Raw genomic sequence first — 23,073 nt, 5'->3', positions numbered from 1 at the left:
GGGCTCCTCCCGGAACCAGATCGCGCCTGTGTCTCCCAAGAGCGTTTGCTTTCAAACAGTAGCAGACGAATTTTTGACATTCCCCAGAGGGCGCCAAATCTTGTGAAAAAGACGGGTTGTAACATAAGCGGTCAAGCCAAGGAGCATGGGCAGCATTTCAGCAGCTTTGTAATGTCCAGGCACAGCTGGCATTCAATAACCTTCTCGCCTTTGTGGCTGTGGAGTAACTACACACAAAACTGCCACCACCCAAGTGGTACTGGTATAGATGTTCAGCAATCTGCATGTGTACCATGGTTGCAACGTGGACTCTCTTTGTAAAGCCGCACCTGCAGTGGCTGCACAGGTGTGCTCAACCAGGCAGATATTCATTGGTACAAATAGTCACGTAGTGCCGAGTTCCGCCCAGCATTCCATCCATTCATTGAGGACGGAAAGCACCCATGTTACACCCCTGCTTCTTCAAGTAATCTCGTGATGATCACGTGGACTGGCAGAAATTCGCTCATGCCTCTGTGTCGTATCAAAAAGGTGCACTAGTACAACTCCATCCAGGCATTTAGTGACAGCAATACTAATCATTTACAAAAAATCTATGGGCATGCTTCCCAGATTTCTCAGAGGCCATGATTTTGCAAGGTGGCCTAACCATCGCACAGCCCACAAGGATTGTTGACTGCTGGTGTGATGCATCACTGAGACAGGCCTCAGTGACTGTTCAAAAGACATAGAATGGGCTGGCAAAAAATTAACTGAAAATAAAATGCACAGCCCACACTGTTGCAGTGTTAAAAAACATTGTGAACCAAAATGCTTCAGATCTGTTCCCCCTTTCCTCACAAAACATGCTTTCTAAAAATAGGCAAACCTCGCCAGTTTTATTGGAGGCAATAAAACATTGAAATGAGTGCCAAGAAGAACCAGAATGAACAGAACAATTCCCAGGAGCAAAGGTCACAAGGTACACCCATGAATTTGACTGATTTTGCAGAAAGTTGACATAATGGAAACTCAAAGCACGGTCTGAAACTTTTTACTGCATTACATTATCTTTTCTGCAAACATACCACGAAATAATTACAGGAATCTTCATATCACTGGCAAAATCCCAATGGTTTGACAGGGCAAGTTCTGTAATCGTAGACTAGCACTGAAAGCAAATATGCCAAATCCTGTTTAGTAATGCTGAAAAATTGTTCCAAATGAGATTAATATGCTAAACATAAGGCTAAATGGCAGAATAAGAATGCTACGTACTTCGAGAAAATTATGCAACCATATCATCTAAGCTACGCTGTTCTTGGAAAAGATACCAGACATACTTGAGACATAATTGGCACTAGTTCAGAGATATGCCGTTTATATCCAAGAGAGAGAGACGTAGAGAGCTGACAAACAAACAAAAATAGTGACATGGTGCAGTTTTTATATCTTTAGATATACACTAGAAACTACTACAGCCTACAAAAAACAAGCCATATTCATCACGAAACAATGCTCGGGCACCAACATGGGAAGCACAGCACACAAGCGGAGCTTCCTAGTTTTGGCATGTGCACAGACAGCTGTAGTGACATTAATACATGAAATAGTAAAACACTGTCGAAACACATGCATTTAGAATGCGAAAGTTTGAAGAATGGTCAGGCCTCCTTGGCTTCCTTGAATGGTCTTGCTCGCAGAAGCACTTGCACATGCACCGTAGTTGCGCAGGTATTGCTGCTGAAAGTGTTGTTCCCCACAGAAAACGATGCTGTGTGTGTCATAATTTACATCTGAGTGATGTGTGCAGAGCTTAGTAAGGTCGCTTTCTTTGTGGAGGGAAAGCCCTCAATGAGGAGCTACGAGTTTGCCTGCTTCGTGGGCATGCACCCAGGTGTTTCTTTGGGGGAAAAACAAGCTTGTGGATGTGGGAACAAACTATTAAATGCAAGCACTAACATAATGGTGACAAGAAACACCCTAAATAATTACAGCATAAGGCACCAGAGCGTCATTAAAATGTATGCATTTCATTTTTGTGGGCTATCAATTCCCTGCTCTCTCGGAACGCCTCTTCGCAGATATTACACTTATATGGTTTTACACCTTTGTGTGTTTGCAAATGCCTCTTCAGGTTTGAATTTGTTAGAAAAGCCATGGGGCACAGCTGACAGCGGAACGGCTTCTCACCTGTGTGGGTGAGGCGGTGTACAATCATGGTGCTATGGTATGTAAAAGTTCTGTTGCAAATGTCACACTGATATGGACGGCTGCTCGTGTGGGTCCGAAAGTGCTTTTTCAGGGTGTTCTTCTGTGCAAAGGTGCTGCCGCAGAACTGGCACTTGTATGGACGGTCACCAGTGTGGGTACGGAGATGTTCCAATAAGTGGGCTTTTTGTGTAAACCTGTTACTGCAGTAGCAACACTGGTGAGGACGTTCAGCAGGGTGAGAGCGGAAGTGAACCAACAATTCAGATCTTGTTATGAAGCCCTTGCCGCAGTAGTTGCACTTATGCCGCATCTCACCCCGATAGGCGTGATGACTTGTCGCATGGTGGGATGTGGTGCATCCATTCTGTGAATTTTGTCCAGGCAGTGCACTATGCTCTTGATGTGTAGTGGCAGTGCCTGCATTGTGAAAACGAGAGTATTTTCAATTATATGTGGGATCCCATGTGTTACAGCTCATTAGCAAGGACTGCTATTAGAACGAGAACACACAAAGCGATTCGATACAACAGTCATGCCAGCATATTTGTGTCTGGCTCGTAAGGCCAATCCAAAGAAAATTCAGTTTTGGCTCAGTGGTTAGGGCACTCGACTATTGATCCGGAGTTCCCGGGTTCGAACCCGACCGCGGTGGCTGCGTTTTTATGGAGGAAAAACGCTAAGGCGCCCGTGTGCTGTGCGATGTCAGTGCACGTTAAAGATCCCCAGGTGGTCGAAATTATTCCGGAGCCCTCCACTACGGCACCTATTCTTCCTTTCTTCTTTCACTCCCTCCCTTATCCCTTCCCTTACGGCGCCTTCAGGTGTCCAAAGATATATGAGACAGATACTGCGCCATTTCCTTTCCCCAAAAACCAATTATTATTATTATTAACGAGACTTTCCACATCGTAGTGTGCATACAGTTAAGGCCTACATTTTAACCTGAAAATAACTGATTTACAAAAATGACCTGAAATTTAAACCAAGTTAATGGCCAGAGCAGGTGTGACTTACAAGCTTTCACCATGATCAACTTTATGAAAGGAACCATCTAAGTCTGCTGTGGTAAAGACTATTAAAAAAAAAGTCAATTTTTCTGCGAACATACTTCCAATCTTTGTAGATGCAGGCTGGTATGGCGATGGTCCCATGTCTTGCTGTTGCATAACCAGGGCGTCCTCAATATCCGCAGAAGCTAGCTGGTCAGGCAACACTTCAGTCTGTTCCTGTTTCACAACAGGTGCTATAATACATAAAAAAATGGAGAATTCAAGGAAGAAGAGACACAAAGTGAGCCATGAGGAAACTTAATACAGTGCTAATTAATATGCTAAGACAGCTCATTATGTGAAAGCCATAGTGATGCTGTGCTGATACAGCTATACTTCTTCTTGTAAATATTTAATTTAACTAACCAGAGTATTTTTTTTAATTCCATTACTTGCCATGACATAAGCTGGGACTTGAGATACACTACAAATAGTCATGGAGGCAATTCTCGTGCAGGACCCTGATGATTCTCTTATTTGTCAGTATACAGAGTGTTTTGCCTAAAACTTAATACAATTTTTAAAAATAGGCTTTCTGGGCTAAAACAGCGCTTTGTTAGGCATAGCGCTGTCAGCAATGAAAAAACATCAGAATACAACGAAGAGGTGCTATCTAGCAGACTGGTTAACTGATATGGAATAGTTCACTTTTTAACTATTACAGTTGGACTCCTTAATTATTGAAAGGCGTGTAGCCCACAATAACTGATATCCAAGTCAGTTTTAGAATTTCGAAAATGTAGTTACCCTCGGCGCTGTAGCCCAACAAATTTTGTCTGCTTCGATGAGTTGCATCCACTGGAGGCGTTGCTTTTCCTGCAAGTTTCTCAAAAGTGCGTGTATTTTGGTGCAATGTAGCCAAAGTTTGTTGGGCCACAGGGCCGAGAGTAACTGTGATTTCGAAATTCTAAAAACTGATATGGATATCACTTACGGTGGGCTATACTCCTTTCAATAATTAAGGAGCCTAGTAAAAGATAAAAGTTAACTACTCAGTATTAGTTAACCACACTGATAGTTAGCACGTCCCAGATGCACTCTGATGTACTACACTGCTCGCAATGCTATGTCGAAAAAGCGCCCTCTAACTCAAAAAGTCTATCATTCAATGGTGTCGACCTGAATGACATGATGTCACAGTTAATTCATGGTTAATCCCTTAGCACGAGCCAGCCTCCTGTGATGTCATGCTACCAAGTGCAAGCAAGTTAACGATGTCATCATGAGAGCCAGCCAACACCATAGGCCTGAGGGCTCCTTTTCAGCAGCAGCGCTTCGTTCTAGACCTGTATTTAAATATTCTCTCTTTTCATTCTGAACACACCTGTCTTATGAAGAAGTAATATATAGCCACATCTATTATATGATCAACAAAAAACTGCTATTGCCAGATTTTGTGGCAATTGCATATTTGCACAAAAATTCCTTCAGGCAGCAGCCCATCTGGCTGACTTACGTCTTTCCATACCTTAGCAGTACGTCGTACACTGCGTCTCATCTTGAATGATCACATTAGCAATACATTAGCAAGTGATGACTCCACACATTCCAACTCATGTGACGCCACAGCTACCGTATTTACACGATTGTAAGTCGACCCTTTTTTTAAATTTAAAATTCCGAAGTGGGGGGGTCGACTTACAATCGAAACGAAACCTTGAACTGCCAATAAAAGCAAGAAAAACAATCTATCAGGGACGCTACTGCGATGTTAGAAGTTTTTGTTTGCTTTACGGCTCCAAGCTTAGCATTCAGGTATTCCGCAGGCTTTTTGGCCAGGATTTTTAATTTTTTATTTTTACTGCGCACACCGTTACCCACCGCGATGGTTCAGTGCTACTGAACAGGATACCCGGGTTAGAACCCGACTGCGGCGGCAGCTTTTGATGGAAGCGAAATGCAAAGGCGCCCGTGTGCTGTGCGATGTCAGTACAGCAGGTTAAAGATCCCCAGGTGGTCGAAATTATTCCGGAGCCCTTCACTACGGCACCTCCTTCTTCCTTTCTTCTTTCACTCCCTCCTTTATCTCTTCCCTTACAACTGGGTTTCCGCCGATATTTGAGACAAATACTGCGCCACTTCCTTTCCCCCAAAACCAGTTTCATTTCATTTCACTCGCGGGAAGGGCCGCTGTCCCGCTGTTCCAATCGCGGAGTCTGCGCCAGCGCCTGGGAGTGTCGCTAGCTGATGGAAGAGCCGCTATTTCAGTTGGTTGCGCAATACGTAACAGCGGCGCTTCTGGGGAACGCCGATGTTTGCTGGAAGAGCCGACACCCCGACACCGATCACTCTTTGTTTGGTGGTGCTTGGAGTTGGTGCTTTTGACTCGACTGCCGGCCGCGTGCTTCGCCATGAGCTCTCCAGGTTCGAAAAGCATTTAGCGCTCATTCACTGCAGCGTTCAAGAGGGAGGCCATCATTTACGCCGAAGAAACCAACAACTGCGCGGCGGGCCGCAAGTTCGACGTTTCTGAACGGTTGGTGCGGGAGTGGCGGAAGCAGCGAGAAAATTTTCGATTGCGACTCCAAGCGAAGAGGTTTCCGCGGGCCGAAGTCTGGACGCTTTCTGGAGCTGGAGGTCAAGCTTGCAGCATATGTCACTGAAATACGTGATCGGTCCCTTCCAGTGACATGCGAAATGATCACGCAACAAGCCCGGGTCTTTGCTGCGGAAGCTGGAATACTCCGAACAGACTTCAAAGCCAGCAGGGCTTGGGCTTCGAAATTTATGAAGAGGGTTGGCTTCTCTCTTCGTCGGCGTACTAGTGTATGCCAGAAGCTGCCTGCTGCTTACGAGGAGAAAGTTCTCGCCTTCCATAGGCACTACCTCAAGCTCCGCGACTCGCGGCGATACCTGCTCGGCCAAATCGGCAATGCGGACCAGACACCCGTCTTCTTCGACATGACGAGCAACACAACAGTGAGCGTGAGGGGAGCTCGCGAGGTTAAGCTTCTCACGACAGGAAACAACAAACTTCGGATCACTGTTATGCTATCATGCTTGGCAGATGGCACAAAGCTCCGACCGTACATCGTCTTCAAAAGAAAAACTATGCCAAAGGAAATGTTCCCGAAAGGTGTGATTGTGCGAGTGAACGAAAAAGGCTTTATGACGGACGACTTAGTTATTGATTGGTACCGTTGGGTGTGGCTTTTGAGGCCAGGGGCATCCCTCAAAAATCGCAATCCGAACCTCCTTGTGCTGGACTCATTTCGCGGCCACCTTACCGTGAAAGTGAAGGCAGAGCTCCGAAAAGAAGATACCGGTACAGATATGCTGGTTATTCCCGGCGGTCTGACGGGGCAGCTGCAGCCGCTAGACGTTGGCATTAACAAGCCATTCAAGGACTTGCTCCGGCGTGAGTACGAGTGGCTGGCGGCAGTAGGGCGGGAACTTATGCCAACGGGGCGCATGAAGAGAGCCTCCCTGGCGGCTGTGTGCGGGGGGTGATTTCCGCTTGGGCGGCCGTTCCACGCGATGTCATGGTGCGGTCATTTAGGAAGTGCGGGCTTTCCATGGAGGACGATGTGCTGTGGGATCGCAGCGGCGACGACGACGACAGCAGTACCACTGAAGATGACTCAAGTGAGGATGAATACCCCATCTATGCAATAAATTTTCGTTTTTGAAGCGCTCCACCGGTGTTTTTTTTTTTTTCGGACGTGCGATTTGAGGGGGTCGGCTTACAATCGTGTAAATACGGTACAATATAAGGAATTAAGGAGGTACACTTAAACAGCTGTGCAAGCGTGCATATGATACATCTGTTAGGTTGACCTCAAAAAGAACACACATATTTAAGGCCATTCAACACACCGACAGAGAGGAAAAACACTGAAACCCAACCACAGAATGTGCGGGAGAAGACCACCATCAGCATGAGTAAAAACACAACTCGCACTGTGGTCTACCAAATGATCAAAAAGTCCCATGCACAGTCACACTTTTTTGCACACTCAGACTGCAGACTGGGAAGTATTTATGTATTAAACAAAAGGTTAGAAGTGAAATCCTTAACACTGAACATATTTCACATTTGAGTGATGATGACATGCTCTCAACTTTGACACAGTTTGATGTACCTCCCTTTGTGGGCAAACAGCAGACAGAGACCATGGGGCACAGTGCGCACAAAAAAAGATTACCACAAGTGAGGCTCTGGAGGTATGGGGAAAAGGCTACAAAAGGCACTACTGTTGTGCCAGCACCAGTGACGAGTTTTGCAGGCCGTTCTCGTTTCTGTAGCACAGGGGAGGCTGGAATACAGCAGCCGCCCAGTTTTGTGCATTGTATCAATGCTGCTATGGACGGTCACCAGTGTGGGTACTGCTGTGATCGGAGGCCCCGACAGCGGGAACAGACGAGCCCAGCAGGAGCCATCGAACTATGTTTGACCAAAGGTGCTGTCGTCCTGAGAAGAGGATTTGGAACGGCTCCTGACGACGGCGAGCTGTGACGAAAGGCCTCTAATCCCTTCGTCCGGAGTATGGAATGCGGCGTTTCTCCCGAACTGCGCCCTCACGTGGATTGGCAGAAAGACCCGAACAAAGGCACCGGACCTTCCCCGCTCGCTTGCACCTGCGCGGCCAGACAAAACGGGGGCGGACACGGCTGATTCATCTTACCCTCTGGAATTCACCGGGACCGTCAGGACGCATCTTTCCACGGAGGGGATCACCGCCTACAAAGCCAACGACCTTATGCACCTGGTCAACCCGTCGGAAACCGCATTCCAGGACCTCAAGGCGCCAGGATTCCTTATCGCCTGTGCACGTGTTTGTGAGGGCGGAGCGGTCACGGGGTTAGGGCGGAGACTATGAAGAGTGTGTCTGCCCATTGGACGCTTGATCAGCCACCGGTTTCCCTAGCTAGGTGCCTAGGGAATATCCACTGTATTTAAGCCGCAATTTGGCTGGTTTCACAGCACTTCATCTCTGACTTTTGGTCTTCCTGCTTCTGTTGTAAATATGTAAATAAACCTTCAAGTTTACCAACCCTCCTGAAGGCTTCCCTCCGTCGTCTGCAGAGTTCATCGTCATGCGGTGAAGACCTCGGTCCCGATACCCAAGCATATCAACTGGTGGCAGCGGTGGGATGGTCTGCGCCTGGTCCTGACTCTTGTATGGTAAGTGCGCGGTCTTTCTCTTGGAGCATTGCCAGGTTTTACAACTTTAGAAAATTGTTAGCCTAGGTAATCGAAGGTTGGTATAAGAGGTAGCCGGGGCTCCTCTGACCACGTGAGTAGAGACTTGCCATTGCTTAAATAGTCATGGACTGGAAGAAGCTGCGCAAACCAGACCTAGTTCTCGTATGCGGGGAATTGGGCATTGATTGTGGGTCGATCCGTAGAAAACCTGAATTGATTAGGGCAATTGAGGATTTCGGTGCGGACGAGATAGTAGAATGTTGGGAGCTAATTAAGGAGGAGTTGGAGAAGGAAAGGGAACAAAAGAAGCGAGAGGATGAAGAAAAAGGAAGCGCAAAGAGCAGGAAAAAAGCACGAAAGGAAGCGCGAAGAGCAGGAAAGGGAGCACGAGAGGAAGCGCGAAGAGCATGAAAGAGAGACCGAGAAAAAACGGCTCGATCTACAGATAGCTCAGGCTGCACAGGCAGAGCGCACTAGGCTAGAGGTGCCGAACACAGTGGCAAGCCAGGCAGCATCAAAAATAAAAATAGAGGACCTCTTGCAACCGTACAAACTTGGAGAGGACATAGGGCTCTTTCTCGTGAACTTTGAGCGGGCATGTGAAAGCTGCGAGTTCCCGACAGAGTCTTGGCCGCAGTAACTTCTGACCATTCTTCCATGTGAGGCGGCCCATGTACTCGCTCGTCTGGCAAAAGAAGAGGCGGCAGACTATACTAAAGTAAAGGCAGCACTCCTAAAAAAGTATCGCCTGTCCGCAGAGGCCTTTCGGCGCCGCTTCAGGGAAGCCAGAAAACAGCCTAACCAGTCATTTCCGGATTTTGCGTATAACCTTAAGGCAGACCTGAAGGAATGGCTAAAGGGAGAACAGGCTTACGGAACTCACGATAAAGTAATAGAGGTGATCTGCCTGGAGCAGTTTTTTGGCTCTTTGAGGGAAGAAATGCACGTGTGGGTGCAGGACAGGCCGGGAAATAAAACCCTAGAAAGTGCAGCAGAGCTGGCCGAAGAGTTCCATGCCAAGCGCGTAGCAGAGGGTGCGCGCGCCCCCGTAAGCCCCAAAGTAGAAAAAAAATTTCCACCGATCCAGACAGGAGGGGCAGCAAGCCGCAACTTGGAGCGGAACGAGGGCCACAAAGCAGAATCAAGCAACCCCACAAAGGGGGCGACCGAAAAAGAGAGGGATAAGAATTTTGAAGCCAGAAAGAAACCAGTGTGTTTCCGTTGTCACGAGCCCGGTCACTTCGCCCACACTTGCAGGAAGCAGGAAATCGTTCTCTCCTTGGTGGAGGCGGGCGATGAGAACATGCGCCTGCTAGAGCCATACCTGAAAGACATGCAGGTTAATGGAAAACCATGCCGGGTTCTGAGGGACTCTGCGGCCACCATGGACGTAATCCACCCCACGTACGTGAACGCAGCTGATTTTACTGAGGAATGTGCAGGGATTAGGCAGGTGGCCGAAGAGAATAGCGCATGCTTGCCGATCGATCGCACGAGTTAAAATAGAGGGCCCGTTTGGGGTTCTGGAAACGGAGGCAGTGGTATCACAGAATCTGCCGGAAAAATTTCCGTACCTCTTTTCAAATCGGTCGGAGCAGATGCTCCAGGAAGAGGGTCGTAGTTTCGGCGATCGAACCGTCCAGGCGCTCACTCGTGCGAAGGCTCGCGAGATTGCAGCTGAAGTAAATCGTAGGAAGAACGAAGGCTCCCCACGATGGGTCAGGCAGGGGCAAACCCAGGAGGCGATGCTTCTGAGACGAGTGGAGAGGCTCGCGGCAGGAACAGATGCGACGCCAAGTACAAGGACTCAAAGGGGGTCCAGTTTGATCAGCTCGTGGTGCCGCAGAAATACCGCGCAGGCATCCTTAAATTGTGCCATGGTGGGGGTTGGTCTTGCCACCTTGGAGTGAAGAAAACTAAAGCTAGGCTTCTACAGGGGTTTTATTGGCCTAGCTGCTTCAGGGATGTCGAGCAGTTTGTAAAGTCCTGCGACACCTGTCAGCGTGTCGAAAAGCCAGGGGATTTAAGGAAGGCTCCGATGAAGCTAGTGCCCGTGATTAGCGAACCCTTCCGTCGTTTGGTGGTGGACGTAGTCGGTCCTCTACCAGTGACTCAGTCGGGCTACCGCTACCGAAAAGGGCGGGAAAACGGGAATGCCGACGGTCTCAGTCGTAGCTTTTCTGCATAATCTCGCGTAAAATGCCCTAATGCTCGAGAAAAGCTACCGGCTATCATTTTTGGTTTCTGTTTTTTTTCTTGCTTCTCCGTACCTACCTCACTGCTGAAAAAAAAAAAATAGTTTCTTACCAAATTTCAGACGCATGTCTTTTAAAAGGAAAAACAAAAAGAGGAACTAGTTTTGGTTCAGCAGACTTCTGGGCGTGAGCTGTTGGCGAGGGTTAAGTCACCCAAAATTTGTAGCCATATTGCTCCGTATTAAAGACCTGGCAATGTTCTGAGGCTGGAAGCGTACTGCCCAGCCGGAGGTAGGGGCTGAGCTCAGATCTGATCGCTAATGCTCCGTTGAGGACCCTTGCCAGCTGTGCAGGTCAAGTGGGCTGACTACTACGAGGCCGACTGGGACTCTGACGCCGATTCGTGGTGCACCGACCAGCTGCAACCACTTCGTGGCGTCTTCCTGGCGGCAAACGGATTGTTGTGATCGGAGGCCCCGACAGCGGGAACAGACGAGCCCGGCAGGCGCCATCGAACTATGTTTGACCAAAGGTGCTGTCGTCCTGAGAAGAGGATTAGGAACGGCTCCTGGCGATGGCGAGCTGTGACGAAAGGCCTCTAATCCCTTCGTCCGGAGTATGGAATGCGGCGTTTCTCCTGAACTGCGCCCTTACGTGGACCGGCAGAAAGACCCGAACAAAGGCGCCGGACCTTCCCCGCTCACTTGCACCTGCGCGGCCAGACAAAGCGGGGGCGGACACGGCTGATTCATCTTACCCTCTGGAATTCACCGGACCGTCAGGACACATCTTTCCACGGAGGGGATCACCGCCTACAAAGCCAACGTACCTTATGCCTGGTCAACCCGTCGGAAACCGCATTCCAGGACCTCAAGGCGCCAGGATTCCTTATCGCCTGTGCACGTGTTTGTGAGGGCGGAGCGGTCACGGGGTTAGGGCGGAGACTATGAAGAGTGTGTCTGCCCATTGGACGCTTGATCAGCCACCGGTTTCCCTAGCTAGGTGCCTAGGGAATATCCACTGTATTTAAGCCGCAATTTGGCTGGTTTCACAGCACTTCATCTCTGACTTTTGGTCTCCCTGCTTCTGTTGTAAATACGTAAATAAACCTTCAAGTTTACCAACCCTCCTGAAGGCTTCCCTCCGTCATCTGCAGAGTTCATCGTCATGCGGTGAAGACCTCGGTCCCAATACCCAAGCATATCGGTACGGAGATGTTCCAATAAGTGGGCTTTTTGTATAAACCTGTTACTGCAGAAGCAACACAGGTATGGACGTTCAGCAGGGTGAGAGCGGAGGAAGTGAACCAATTCAGATCTGGTTATGAAGCCCTTGCCACAGTAGCTGCACATGTGCCGCATCACACTCCCACAGACATAATCAGTTGCTGCACAGCAGCGTGTGGTGCAGGTTCCACTTTGAATTTTGTACGGGTGGTGCACTATGCTCGTAATGTGTGGTGGCTGTGCCTGGATTGTGAAAACCAGAGGTTGAGTTGACTAAAGGTGTTGAATGCTACAGGTATTTTCAGTTACATGAGGGATTCCATGTGTCACAGCTCATTAGAAGCTATGGCTATTAGAACAGGAACACACAAGGCCATCTTATGCAACAGCTATGCCAACATATTAGTGTCTGGCTCAAAAGGCCAATCTAAAGAAAATTCAATTTTGGAACAAGACTATTTAAAAAAAGTAAGAATGTTTCTGTGAACGTACTTCCAATCTCCACAGAAGCAGGCTGGTATGGCGACTGTCCCACGTCTGGCTGTTCCATAACTGGTGCATGCTCGATACTGGCAGCAGCAAGCTGGTCAAGTGACAGTTCAGTCGGTTCCTGTTTCACGACTGGTACTTTCGTAGATATGAAATAGAGGAGAGACAAAAAGTGAGATATGTGGAAATTACTATGATAAGACAGCTCATTACGTGAAAGCCATAGTGATACTATTTAAAAAAAGTAAGAATGTTTGTGTGAACGTACTTCCAATCTCCACAGAAGCAGGCTGGTATGGCGACTGTCCCACGTCTGGCTGTTCCATAACTGGTGCATGCTCGATACTGGCAGCAGCAAGCTGGTCAGGTGACAGTTGAGTCGGTTCCAGTTTCACGACTGGTGCTTTCGTAGATATGAAATAGAGAAGGAGAGACACAAAGTGAGCCATGTGGAAACTTATTACACTAATAATTACTATGATAAGACAGCTCATTACGTGAAAGCCATAGTGATACTATGCTGATACAGCTATACTTCTTGTAAATATTTAACTAACGAGAGTATTTTTTTTAAACACTAGCACTTGCCATATGGCCTAAGTTGGGACTTGAGATACACTACAAATAGTCACGGAGGCTGTTCCCGTGCCAGAACGCAATCAGGCTCCTACTCGTCGGTATACAGGGTGTTTCACCTAAGACTTTACACAATCTTTAGATATAGGCGTTTTGGACTAGAAGAGTGCTTTTTTATGCATAGCACTTTCAGTGGTGAAATACTTCAGAACACAACCAAGAGGTGTTAACTAGCAGGCTAGCTAACTAATAGTGAATAGTTCACTTTTAACTATTACTGTTAGGCTCCTAAATAATTGAAAGGCACGTAGCCCACCATAAGTGATATCCATATCAGTTTTTAGTATTTTGAAAACACAGTTACCGTCAGCGCTGTGGCCCAACAAATTTTTTTGTATTTCGGTCCACAGGAGAGGTTGCTTTTCCTGCAAGCTTCTCAAAAGCGCATGTATTCAGGCGTAATGTAGCCGAAATTTGTTGGGCCACTGCACCGACGGTAACTGTGTATTTGAAACTCTTTGACAAGATGTCACAGTTAATCTCTAGTTAATCCCCTAGCACCTGCAATGTCACTCTACCAAGTGCGAGGAAGTTAACCATGATATATGAGAGCCAGTCAATGCCTCAGGCTTGAAGGCTCCTTTGAGCAGCAGCACTTCGTTCTAGAGCTGTATCTGAATATTCTCTCTACACTCTGAACGCACTTGTCTTATGAAGAACTGATAGATAGCCACATCACTTACATTGCATCAACAAAAAACTGCTATTGCCAGATTTCGTGACTGCTGCATATTTACAGGCATTCCTTGAGGCAGTAACCCATCTGGCTGACTTCCACAGATTAGCAGTACGTAATACGCTGACTTTCATCTTCAATTACTGCATTAGCAATACCTAATAATATTCACCTAAGACCCTTCATTCAATGGTGTCGACCTGATTACCATGATGTCACAATTAATTCATGGTTAATCCCCTAGCACCAGCCAGCGCCTCCAGCAATGTCAAGCTGCCAGCTAGCCAACACCATAGGCTGGAGGTCTCCTTTTCAGCAGCACCGCTTCGTTCTAGACCTGTATTTAAATATTCTCTCTTTTCATTCTGAACACACCTGTCTTATGAAGAAGCGATAGATAGCCACATCTATTAGATGATCAACAAAAAACTGCTATTGCCAGATTTTGTGACGATTGCATATTTGCACTAAAATTCCTTCAGGCAGCAGCCCATCTGGCTGTCTTAAGTCTTTGCACACCTTAACAGTTCATCATACACTTTGTCTCACCTTGAATGATCACATTAGCAATACCTGAATAAGGCATGACTCTACACATTCAAGCTCATTTGGCATCACAGCTATAATATCGGAACTCAAGGGAGGCACACTTATAAACTACTCTGCCAGCGTGTGTACGTCACATTTGTTAGGTTGATCTCAAAAAGAACGCACATATTTATGGCCATTCAAGGCACCGACAAGAGGCAAAAACACTGAAACCGAACACAGAATGTGCAGCAGAAGACTACTATCACCATGAAAGAAATACGGCTCTCACTGTCGTCTGCACAGTCACACTTTTCTGCACACTCAGACTGCAGTATGGGAAGTATTTGTGAATTAAAAACGTCAGAAACGAAATCTTTAACACTGCCCATATTTCACATTTGAGTGATGTTAACATGCTCTTGACTTTGACACAGCTCAATGCACCTCCCTTTGTGGGCAAACAGCAGACACACACCACGGGGCACTGTGCGCACAAAAAAAGGTTACCACAAGTGAGGCTCTGAAGGTATGGGGAAAAGGCTACACAAGGCACTACTGTCGCGCCAGCACCAGTGACGAGATTGGCAGGCTGGTAGACAGCAACTGCCAAATATCGTGCATTGTATCAACGCTGCTGTGTGCTGGCTGTTTGGCAGGCATGTGTGATCTAGCACACCAGTTAACGTCTTGCATGCTTGTCGAGAGCAGCATTTGTACTTGAAGTGTCTGACCATTGCCGACATCTTACTAAAAAAGCCCTTCGTTTTCGGGCAAAACGTGATTGTACCCAATTATTGCATCCCGAACATATTTCTTACAAATGAAGTTAAATGCAATTTCTCCCTTAAAATGAGCCTTGAGGACAATGTTTGTTTTCTGGTTCCCAAAGCTGGAGATGTCGAGAGAAAAATCTGTGGCTATCTAGCACTCTTCGGTCAACTGGGGATCTAAACTTTCTTTAACCGTTGTTTTCATGACGCTGATGAATTTTAGAACAAATTCGGAAAAGGAGCTTTAGAAGCGAGAGGCAAGAACATGGCTAACGACAAGACGTCTTATCAGAGTCACTGTATTAAGTGGCACCAAAGTGGGTTAATGACGCCCTGGTCAGAGAACCTTGTGGGTTTTATATGGTTCCTTTGACGTTGAATGTTTTGCATTGTATGCATAAAGACAAGCCAGCCTTGCTCACACGCAGAAAACACAAAACATGAAAACGAAGTGCCTTGCTATAACATGCTGAACTGACTACTTTGACGAAAGACTTGTCTGGGGCAGCCTAAATGATTGTATTTATATCGCAAGGAGCGCATGCACATTCCAAAAGCAGCGCACCGCTATCTCACGTGTGATTTGACACCGTATGAAGGGTGCTGTTCCTCCAAGTACTTTGTTGTATGATAGCTCTCTGCCACAGATCTTTTTGCCCCCCCCCCCCCCCACCAAGAGTCACTTGTGGCAGTCTTTTTTTCGTGACACTGCCAACTATGTTACAGGCCATGGACATCAATCCATAGTGGCTGTCAAGGTTTGCAGCAGCTTATTTGAAAGGTCTTCCCTCAAGTACAGTTGAGTTCGTAACTTGACAACATCTGCTCCAATGCCTGCAAAATAAAAAAGGAAAAAAAAAATGTGGTTAAGTACTAGAAAAATCTCAATGCCACAAGCAACAGTACATAGTATTTTGTGTGTTAATCACAATATAGAAGCACCACATGATTTTGGAGGGCAATTTAGAGGACTGTACTGGAAGGCTCGGGATATTCAAGGCTATTGAAGTAAGTGAAAGTTTTCAAAAAAAAAAATGGTCTCTAATAATGTAGCTGAGCAGTAGTAAATTCTACCCGATGCCTGCTTTTACAACTTTACAGCATAAAAGGTTATCTTGGTATCAATGAACAGAAGACCTACATTCCACAACATGTACCCCCAATAATTTCTAATTTCCAGCAGGTGAATAGTGAAGCTCTCCGACCAGACACGACATTTAACAATGCTGACATTTTACTGGGAGAAAGTTCCTCATACTGTCATCACTGTAAAACACATTAAGTATGCAAATAAAATGGATGGTGAAAAAGTAATGCACAATCCACTCAAGCTTATTAATGGTAAGCACTAGGAAAATAAAATATAACAGTAGCTAGCATTGCTCCTTTAAGACCTAACCAATAAATAATTTTTCTTTGCTCTTATTTTCGGTTATGCCACTATGACCAATGTAACACCACACTATGCCAATGTGTATAGTGCGGACATTGCTGTGCAACGTCATTCACAGTAAGCTGTGTCCAGCCTATGGTGACAACAGCGAATCAAAGATGTTTTTCATGCCTTTGGAGGTTTTGATGTGATGACTACAGCATTTAGGGTGAGCCACATTTATGGAGACCATCACCTGTCACAACATATGGCAACACATCAGTCACTGATATAGTAATCCAAAATGACAGATCCTTTGCCACATGAGAAATGATAGAGCACAATGGTATTACAAAATAATCTGCATTAACACTAATTTAATGACTGCCATAGAGAAATATTTGTGCTCACTGGCTTCCAAGGCTCCCGGCATGGGAGACAATGCAGATCAGGAATAACATATCCGATGGCTGTCTCCAGAGTTTCTCTTAGGTTTGTCTACAATGACTTCATGCTGTCCTCATGTAGGATGATGTTTCATTTCGATCCCAGGAGCAGAAAAGGCAGTCATTGGAATGGAAACATTCATGCAACAACCATTACCAAAGAACGACATTGCCCAGCCTGTGACAAGCTGCAGCATATCTCAAGAAGAGGCCAGAGTTACATGCAAGGGACATGAACCTGGATCGCGATAATACCAGACTGCATGCTGAACACATGGCACTTCATATGCTTGGCCAACTGAGATGGACAGTGGTGCGACAACTCCCATAGACCCAACCTAGCATCATCAGACTGAAGGCTGATCTGTATGGGAAGCAGTTTCGTGATTCGGTCATTGCGTATGAAGAATTGGTGTAACGTTCAACCTCGAGAATTTTGCGAACGTGCATTCAAGTCATGAATACAAAGATGCATACAGTGTAGTGAATCGGAGGGGTCATGCATTTGGCAGCAGTTCCAAAGGACTAAAATTTTATTTCCTTAGTGCTATGAAGCTGCATGGGCTCTGCGTTACTTTCCGACTGCCCTTTGTAACAGCATGATGCTTCTACCAAAGACTGTTGCACATAAACGTGGAAAGCATTTTCAAAACGAGACAGGAAAGAAAGTGATTGCATAGTCATCTCGTACACATACTGGGTGACATTTCAAAAGGACTCAAATTTCATTTCCTTCATGTTCACTGTGATCGAGCCGCAGTGGATTGTGCTTTACTTTCCAACCGCCCCTTATAAAAGCATGACTTCAGCCAGAGACTGTTCCACATAAATATGGAAGGCATTTTCAAAAATAGACAGAAAACAGACTGACTAAGTTCATCTCAGCGAACAACGAACAGGTGACATAAACAAAAAGTAAAACAATGCATTGCACTGTACATAAGTAGAAATTAAGCAATTGCAAAGACAGTCAGAAATAACACCCCACCTCTACCTTGCACAACTGCCACACTAGAATATTAGTCACCGTGTGATTGCATAAAGAAGAAGAAGGAAAAAGGAACAAGAAAAAATTGACACACCACCTATGCCTCAAGGGTATGACGCTATAGTTTAATGGTAATACGGATATAGGAAGAACTGGTCATTCTCTTACTTATCACTTAGAGATCCCTGGCAGTCCTCAAACCACTTTTGGCGCAGTGGTGCACCGATTAAACGATGCGCCACTGCTCTGCGATGGCAGACACTGCCCCCTGTGGGGCTTGTGCGACCCAGGTTGCTCTTGCCAAGCAACCTCTAGTGACCAATCATTAATTTAACAGCCACCTGCCACAGTGCACAGTTTGCTCACAATCTGCATTACTGGAGACCACGCAAATCCAACAGTACCTCTAATTAATAGTCCCCAACATCCACTTATACATTACAGTGAAAGGCATTTACATGTAGAGTAGAGCCCACTTATAATGGCAGCAGCTATAATGAATGCCCACTTAGTACGAATGCAGCAGGTGCTATTATCAAAATATATTTTGAGAAATAGGACTGCATCTCCCTCTCCCCCTTTTGTACCGCTACCACAACTAGAGAGCGTGCATACAGTGCAGTTGATAGGTTGTGTGGGCAGTGTGCTGGGCTACCGTCATCAATGCATTGACCCAGGAATGACAGATGACGCTGGCAAAAATCCACGTGATGGAGACGCGTGAGGATATGTGGCAACATGTCATCAATGCACAGTTCGCCAGATGTAGCCTGCGATGACCGCCAACATCACAAAGACGTGCTGTGAAGATATTTATGCAAGGTACGAGGTTTCTACCACTACAAATGAAATCAGCAAACGAGCTCAGCATCTATACCACTGTTTCACGTGAACACACTAACTCCGATTAGCTATATCGCATCCCTACAGCAGGTTGTTGGCAGTAAGCCTCTTGGTGAGGGGAACATGGCCGCACTGGAGAACTTTGAAATCGGTGCGGTAGGGCCTCCTAGAAGAGACGCACATAACATACTTAAAAAAGAATAAACACCACTTTTGTCGGACTCAGTATTATTACATGCAATACGGGAAGTCCACTTTACTATGAACTTTGGATAAAATGAACGCCATCCACATGACTGTCAGGTTCGTTATAAGTGGCCTCAACTCTTCACACTGGCCACCCAACTCTTCCCCTTTTGGAACTCAAATTACCCATGGGTGCAGCAATGCGAGCTCTGTTTTGCTAAACACCAAATATGACCAGGCACATTTTCACATTCTGAAGAACAAAGTTTCACATATAGCTGGAAGAACAGTTTACAGGCATATCGACCAAAAAGAAAAACTTACGCAGTCAGCTTGCCGCGATGCTTCAAAGCTTTCCCTAACTTTTGCTAACATAAAATAAGAACTGCAACCAATACCATGTGTACATGTGTACTCCCAACATTAAGTGAAAATTAGTTTGTTGCATATATTGCTCAGCCACTAATCGAGTTGCAGTTTGCACACTGCGATAGCTGGCAATCAATCAAATACTTGCTCAAAAGCGAGGGTCTCCATCACTGTGCAACCATGGCCCCCCCAAAAAGTATAGCGGATCACCAGCGTACATCAACAGACCCAGAACAACGCTTTGGGTTTTTATACTTCCCTAATACTAAGCTGGAGAATCAGCGTATGCATACAGAGCAGATGGTACAAGGAAACAAGACGGCGCTAGCAAAAGCATTGGGTGCTTACTCCACCAAGAAGTAACAGGTTATTGTGGTGAAACCAAAGAGGGGCCAAGAATTTGGTCCCCCATTATAGACCTGCACACAAACAGCAGAGTTTAGTATGAAAAACAAGTAACAAATCATGAGCAGAAGTGACGGATGGTAGATCATAAAGAGCATAAAATGCAGCAAATTTCCTAGCAGAAAACATCATAAAATATGCAGATGAATGAATCATCTGCTGGCACAACACAAAAAATGTACAAGTCCAGGATTCTTGGACATCAACTTTAATTGTGAGGCACTTTCTTTTATAGTTTCTCCATCTGTCGCAGCGGGTAGTTAAGAGTGCCATAAAAAAAAAAAATTGGGAACGTATCTAGGAACAGCAAAAAAATGCAACCCTGCCTAGGGGATATCAAAGGATACACTGACTGCTATAATTAATTCTTACAGGATATGAAAAATTTACATTTATAAACTATTTACCGTTGAAAGATGCATTTGTTTAGAATTGTTAGGTATGAAACCTGACAACCACGTAGTGCGTTTGTGAGTGCCTTGCAGCGACATTACAGTGGGAAGGGTTGCGCTATTTAGATGACCTCAAGAAATGGCTGGCACCGCCCCGCCTTGCCCTGTTTGTGTAGACAGTTAAAGCTGCCCCACTGACCTTGATGTGTTCCCAATAATCTAAAAGCGTGCTCTGCAGCTACGATACAGTGCAGCTGTACCATCTAAACTGCAGCGTCTTTACTGAAGTGAGAAATTTAAATTAGGTAAATGGCCCAAGGGCAATGGACAGAATGTCGCAGTGAAATTTTTCCTCTCATGCATCAGCACTGTCATCAAAACCAGCGAACAAAAGGACAACCAATCATCATGAGGGTCAGCTACCTTTTGTTCCTTACTGCTCTTTCATCAAATACTGCTCGAGCATCAACACTGAATGAACACAGGAGCTGGCTTTCAGTTAGCTGTCATGCAGCGGAAGAGGTTCATTGACATTAAAGGGCCAGTGTGACATTTTTTTCCATATCCAATTATCCTGGTTCAGAAGTTCTCCTATGCCTTGCAGGTACTAGTGCAAAAAGACTGACTGAACATGCAAATAACAGTTGCTCCACTTGCTAAATTCAAAACGCAAAGATGCAACGAAATAGCATTTACTTCACCGAGTGCAAACATCGAAACATTGGGAGTTACCCATCAGAGCAACACCTTGCACATGTGCAGCGGAAGCTTGCATGTACTTGTTGCCTTGCCTGGACAGCCTCCAACCAGGCATTTTGATGGAGTCATTGCTTTGCATGCACACTGTTGGTGAGGAAGGCTGGGACTGCAGCAAGGAGATCTATCCAAAGCCTATTGGTAATCCCTTTTATTTGGTATGATTGTAAATCTACCAAACGTACACACCCTGACCTTTATTTCACTATTTTTGAATATGTCGTTTGTCAATAGTTTACTTTTTGTTGCCTGCCGTCTCCTCGGCAGCGGCAGTTTGAACAGCAGTACTCGTTTTCATGAGTTTGAAGCAAAATGGAAAGTGTTGCACCGATTTTTATTATCTTTAATTCACATGTACTGCTGCTAGCTCTTCAATGTTTCTAAGCGAAAAGCATGCTCTACTCTGTAACAACGTTTTCGATCCATTTGCCCAGTATAGTGGAATTAAGTACAGCGATTCAGTGATTGTGGTAACACAGGTTACCACAACTAAAACTGCTCGAAGACTGAAAAGTGACAGTAGGGGAACACCCATCAACCCTTTGTCGGCTGCGAGGCTCCCTCAGAAACTGACGTCAGTGCCAGGTTTCCCTTTTTGTTACTGCCTCTGTTGTCACCGACACAGCAGGTGCTGGAACAAAGTTATGTTAGTGACCACTGTGTGGTCGTCCCTCAAGACACGTTAGACTAAGTAATTGGCAAATTCTAATGCTTTGTGCACTATGACCTGCAACCAACAAATTTTTCTATATGCACAACACAATTTGTGGTGCGATTGTCCAGTGCACTACCTTCAGTTCTGCTCATGCGTGAAATTTAAACAAAAATATGAACAGGCAAGAACATAATTAAAATCCACTGTTTCAATCACTGCTGTGCTGCAGTGGACTAGCGCATTCTTTTTGGGCACGTCAGACAGCCGGCCCAATACACTAGTGGCTCGTGTCCGTTTTTTACTAATGCGCTTTCTGTTCTTTCAACGAAGCATCAAGAGTACAGAAATTCATTTACCATTGTAGGTGTGCTCACTTTTAGGTTGCATTCTTAGATGCTCTCGAGCGAAATCCTTGTTCAAACCATTGTCTAGAAATCATTTTCTCAATCTCCTTTTTTCCCTGCTCATAACCAGTAAATACATGCACACAAATCAGGATGTGCGTAACCCTTTAGGTTGCATTGTGAGATGTTTTGAATAGAAATTAACCATTTAAAGACTATACCTGCTTGACTAGGCTCTTCCTAGATGGCGCTACATAGTAATAAATAGAGCAACCTCCAGTGTGAGTGCACTCCGTTTTGTCCGTGGCGCATGGAGCATCGCTCAATGGGTTTCAGGCTTAACATCCCAAAGCGACTGAGGCAATGAGGGACGCTGTATTGGAGGGCTCCAGGCAATTTCAACCACCTGGGGTTGTTTAACTTGCACTAAACATTCCAGTACCACCGTCAGCACGCTTAACGCGAACGCTCGATTGCGCGTCCTGCTCCGATATTACAGCCCCTGAGCGCTGGGCGCCGAGAACACGGCCATGCCGCACGGTGTGTCTGCGGCGGATGGAGCAAGCTCGTGCCCTGCTTCCACCCTAATATTGTCCGACACCCAGCGGCGCTAATGTCAGTGGAAGACGCGCTCGAGCGTTGGTGTTATGCGTGCTGACGATGGTACTACATGGGCCTCAACCATTTCGCCTCCACCAAAATGCGACCACCGCGGCCGGGATCGAACCCGCATCTGTCAGGTCAGCAGCCGAGCACCATAACCACCGAGCCACCGCGAAGGCTTTCATGGTTCATTGGCAATCGCTGCTCGTGATTATGTTTTGCCATCGTTCAGTGGCAATCACGAGCGGCGCCGCACGGCAATGACGAACGGATGGTAAACGTCAGAGCGGGAGCACCTAAATATTCGAATATGGCGCGCACGGAGCGAGCTCCTGTCGGAGAGCTCCGGAGTGTGGTACCGGTTAGGTGGTAACGACAAAGGCAGAGGATGACAGACGTTGAGCAGTGAGGCAGAGGCCTCAATGGTCGGGATGCAACGAGGCCGGAAAGCAGCGAAGAAGCAGCCAGCTGTAGCAGTGGCAGCATACGTTTTCGGCAAAGCACCGCGTGCCAGTGCGAGGGGCTCGCAGCGCCGTGGTCCACTCGCATCGCCCCTGTCCCGTCGCACGTTACGGTGCTCCGGCCGCCACCAGCTGCGCGAGCAGCACTACCACATACCACACGCACCACACACACACGACCGGGAACCAAGGCATTAAGCGTAGCATGGCAGAAATGGCACAAATTCCCCAGGCACCAGGCTCCCATGCTCCCCAATCGAGAACCATACGTGTAGGTTTGAAGAGCGTGTGACATTCCCGAAGATAGAGTGTAGTACACTCTACCGTAGAGCTACAGCAGTG

At 46.4% G+C, this 23,073-nt stretch overlaps 1 protein-coding gene across 6 annotated transcripts; it reads right to left on the bottom strand.

Annotated features, from left to right (window-relative positions):
- Positions 1 to 849: 849 nt before the first annotated feature.
- LOC144106902 (uncharacterized) lies at positions 850 to 23,053 on the bottom strand. 6 transcript variants are annotated; one of them, XM_077639854.1, is made up of 6 exons: positions 22,630 to 23,053; positions 12,567 to 12,701; positions 12,302 to 12,436; positions 3,990 to 4,058; positions 3,302 to 3,436; positions 850 to 2,610 (listed from the first exon to the last, which is right to left on the bottom strand). In XM_077639854.1, the coding sequence occupies exons 1-6, from the start codon at positions 23,024 to 23,026 to the stop codon at positions 1,997 to 1,999; spliced, it is 1,485 nt and encodes a 494-aa protein (XP_077495980.1). In that variant the 5' UTR covers positions 23,027 to 23,053; the 3' UTR covers positions 850 to 1,996. The 6 variants fall into 6 exon arrangements, with proteins under 6 accessions (XP_077495980.1, XP_077495983.1, XP_077495985.1 ...); XM_077639857.1 differs by lacking the exon at positions 22,630 to 23,053 and adding an exon at positions 18,646 to 18,718; XM_077639859.1 differs by lacking the exon at positions 22,630 to 23,053 and adding an exon at positions 13,783 to 17,782.
- Between the last annotated feature and the right edge of the window lie 20 nt (positions 23,054 to 23,073).

Source organism: Amblyomma americanum, chromosome 10, assembly GCF_052857255.1.
Source record: "Amblyomma americanum isolate KBUSLIRL-KWMA chromosome 10, ASM5285725v1, whole genome shotgun sequence".
Taxonomy (NCBI): Eukaryota; Metazoa; Arthropoda; class Arachnida; order Ixodida; family Ixodidae; genus Amblyomma; species Amblyomma americanum.
This window is presented reverse-complemented; position numbering and strand designations above follow the sequence as displayed.

Bases quoted from the DNA above. Each gene is read 5' to 3' on its own strand.
- LOC144106902 (XM_077639854.1), bottom strand. From the start codon at position 23,026: ATGTCACACGCTCTTCAAACCTACACGTATGGTTCTCGATTGGGGAGC. The intron at 12,702-22,629 runs GTACCACACTCC...TATCTACGAAAG, and splicing joins TTGTCGTTACCACCTAACCG to CACCAGTCGTGAAACTGGAA. The intron at 4,059-12,301 runs GTACGTTCACAG...AGAAACTTGCAG, and splicing joins TGCTTCTGTGGAGATTGGAA to GAAAAGCAACGCCTCCAGTG.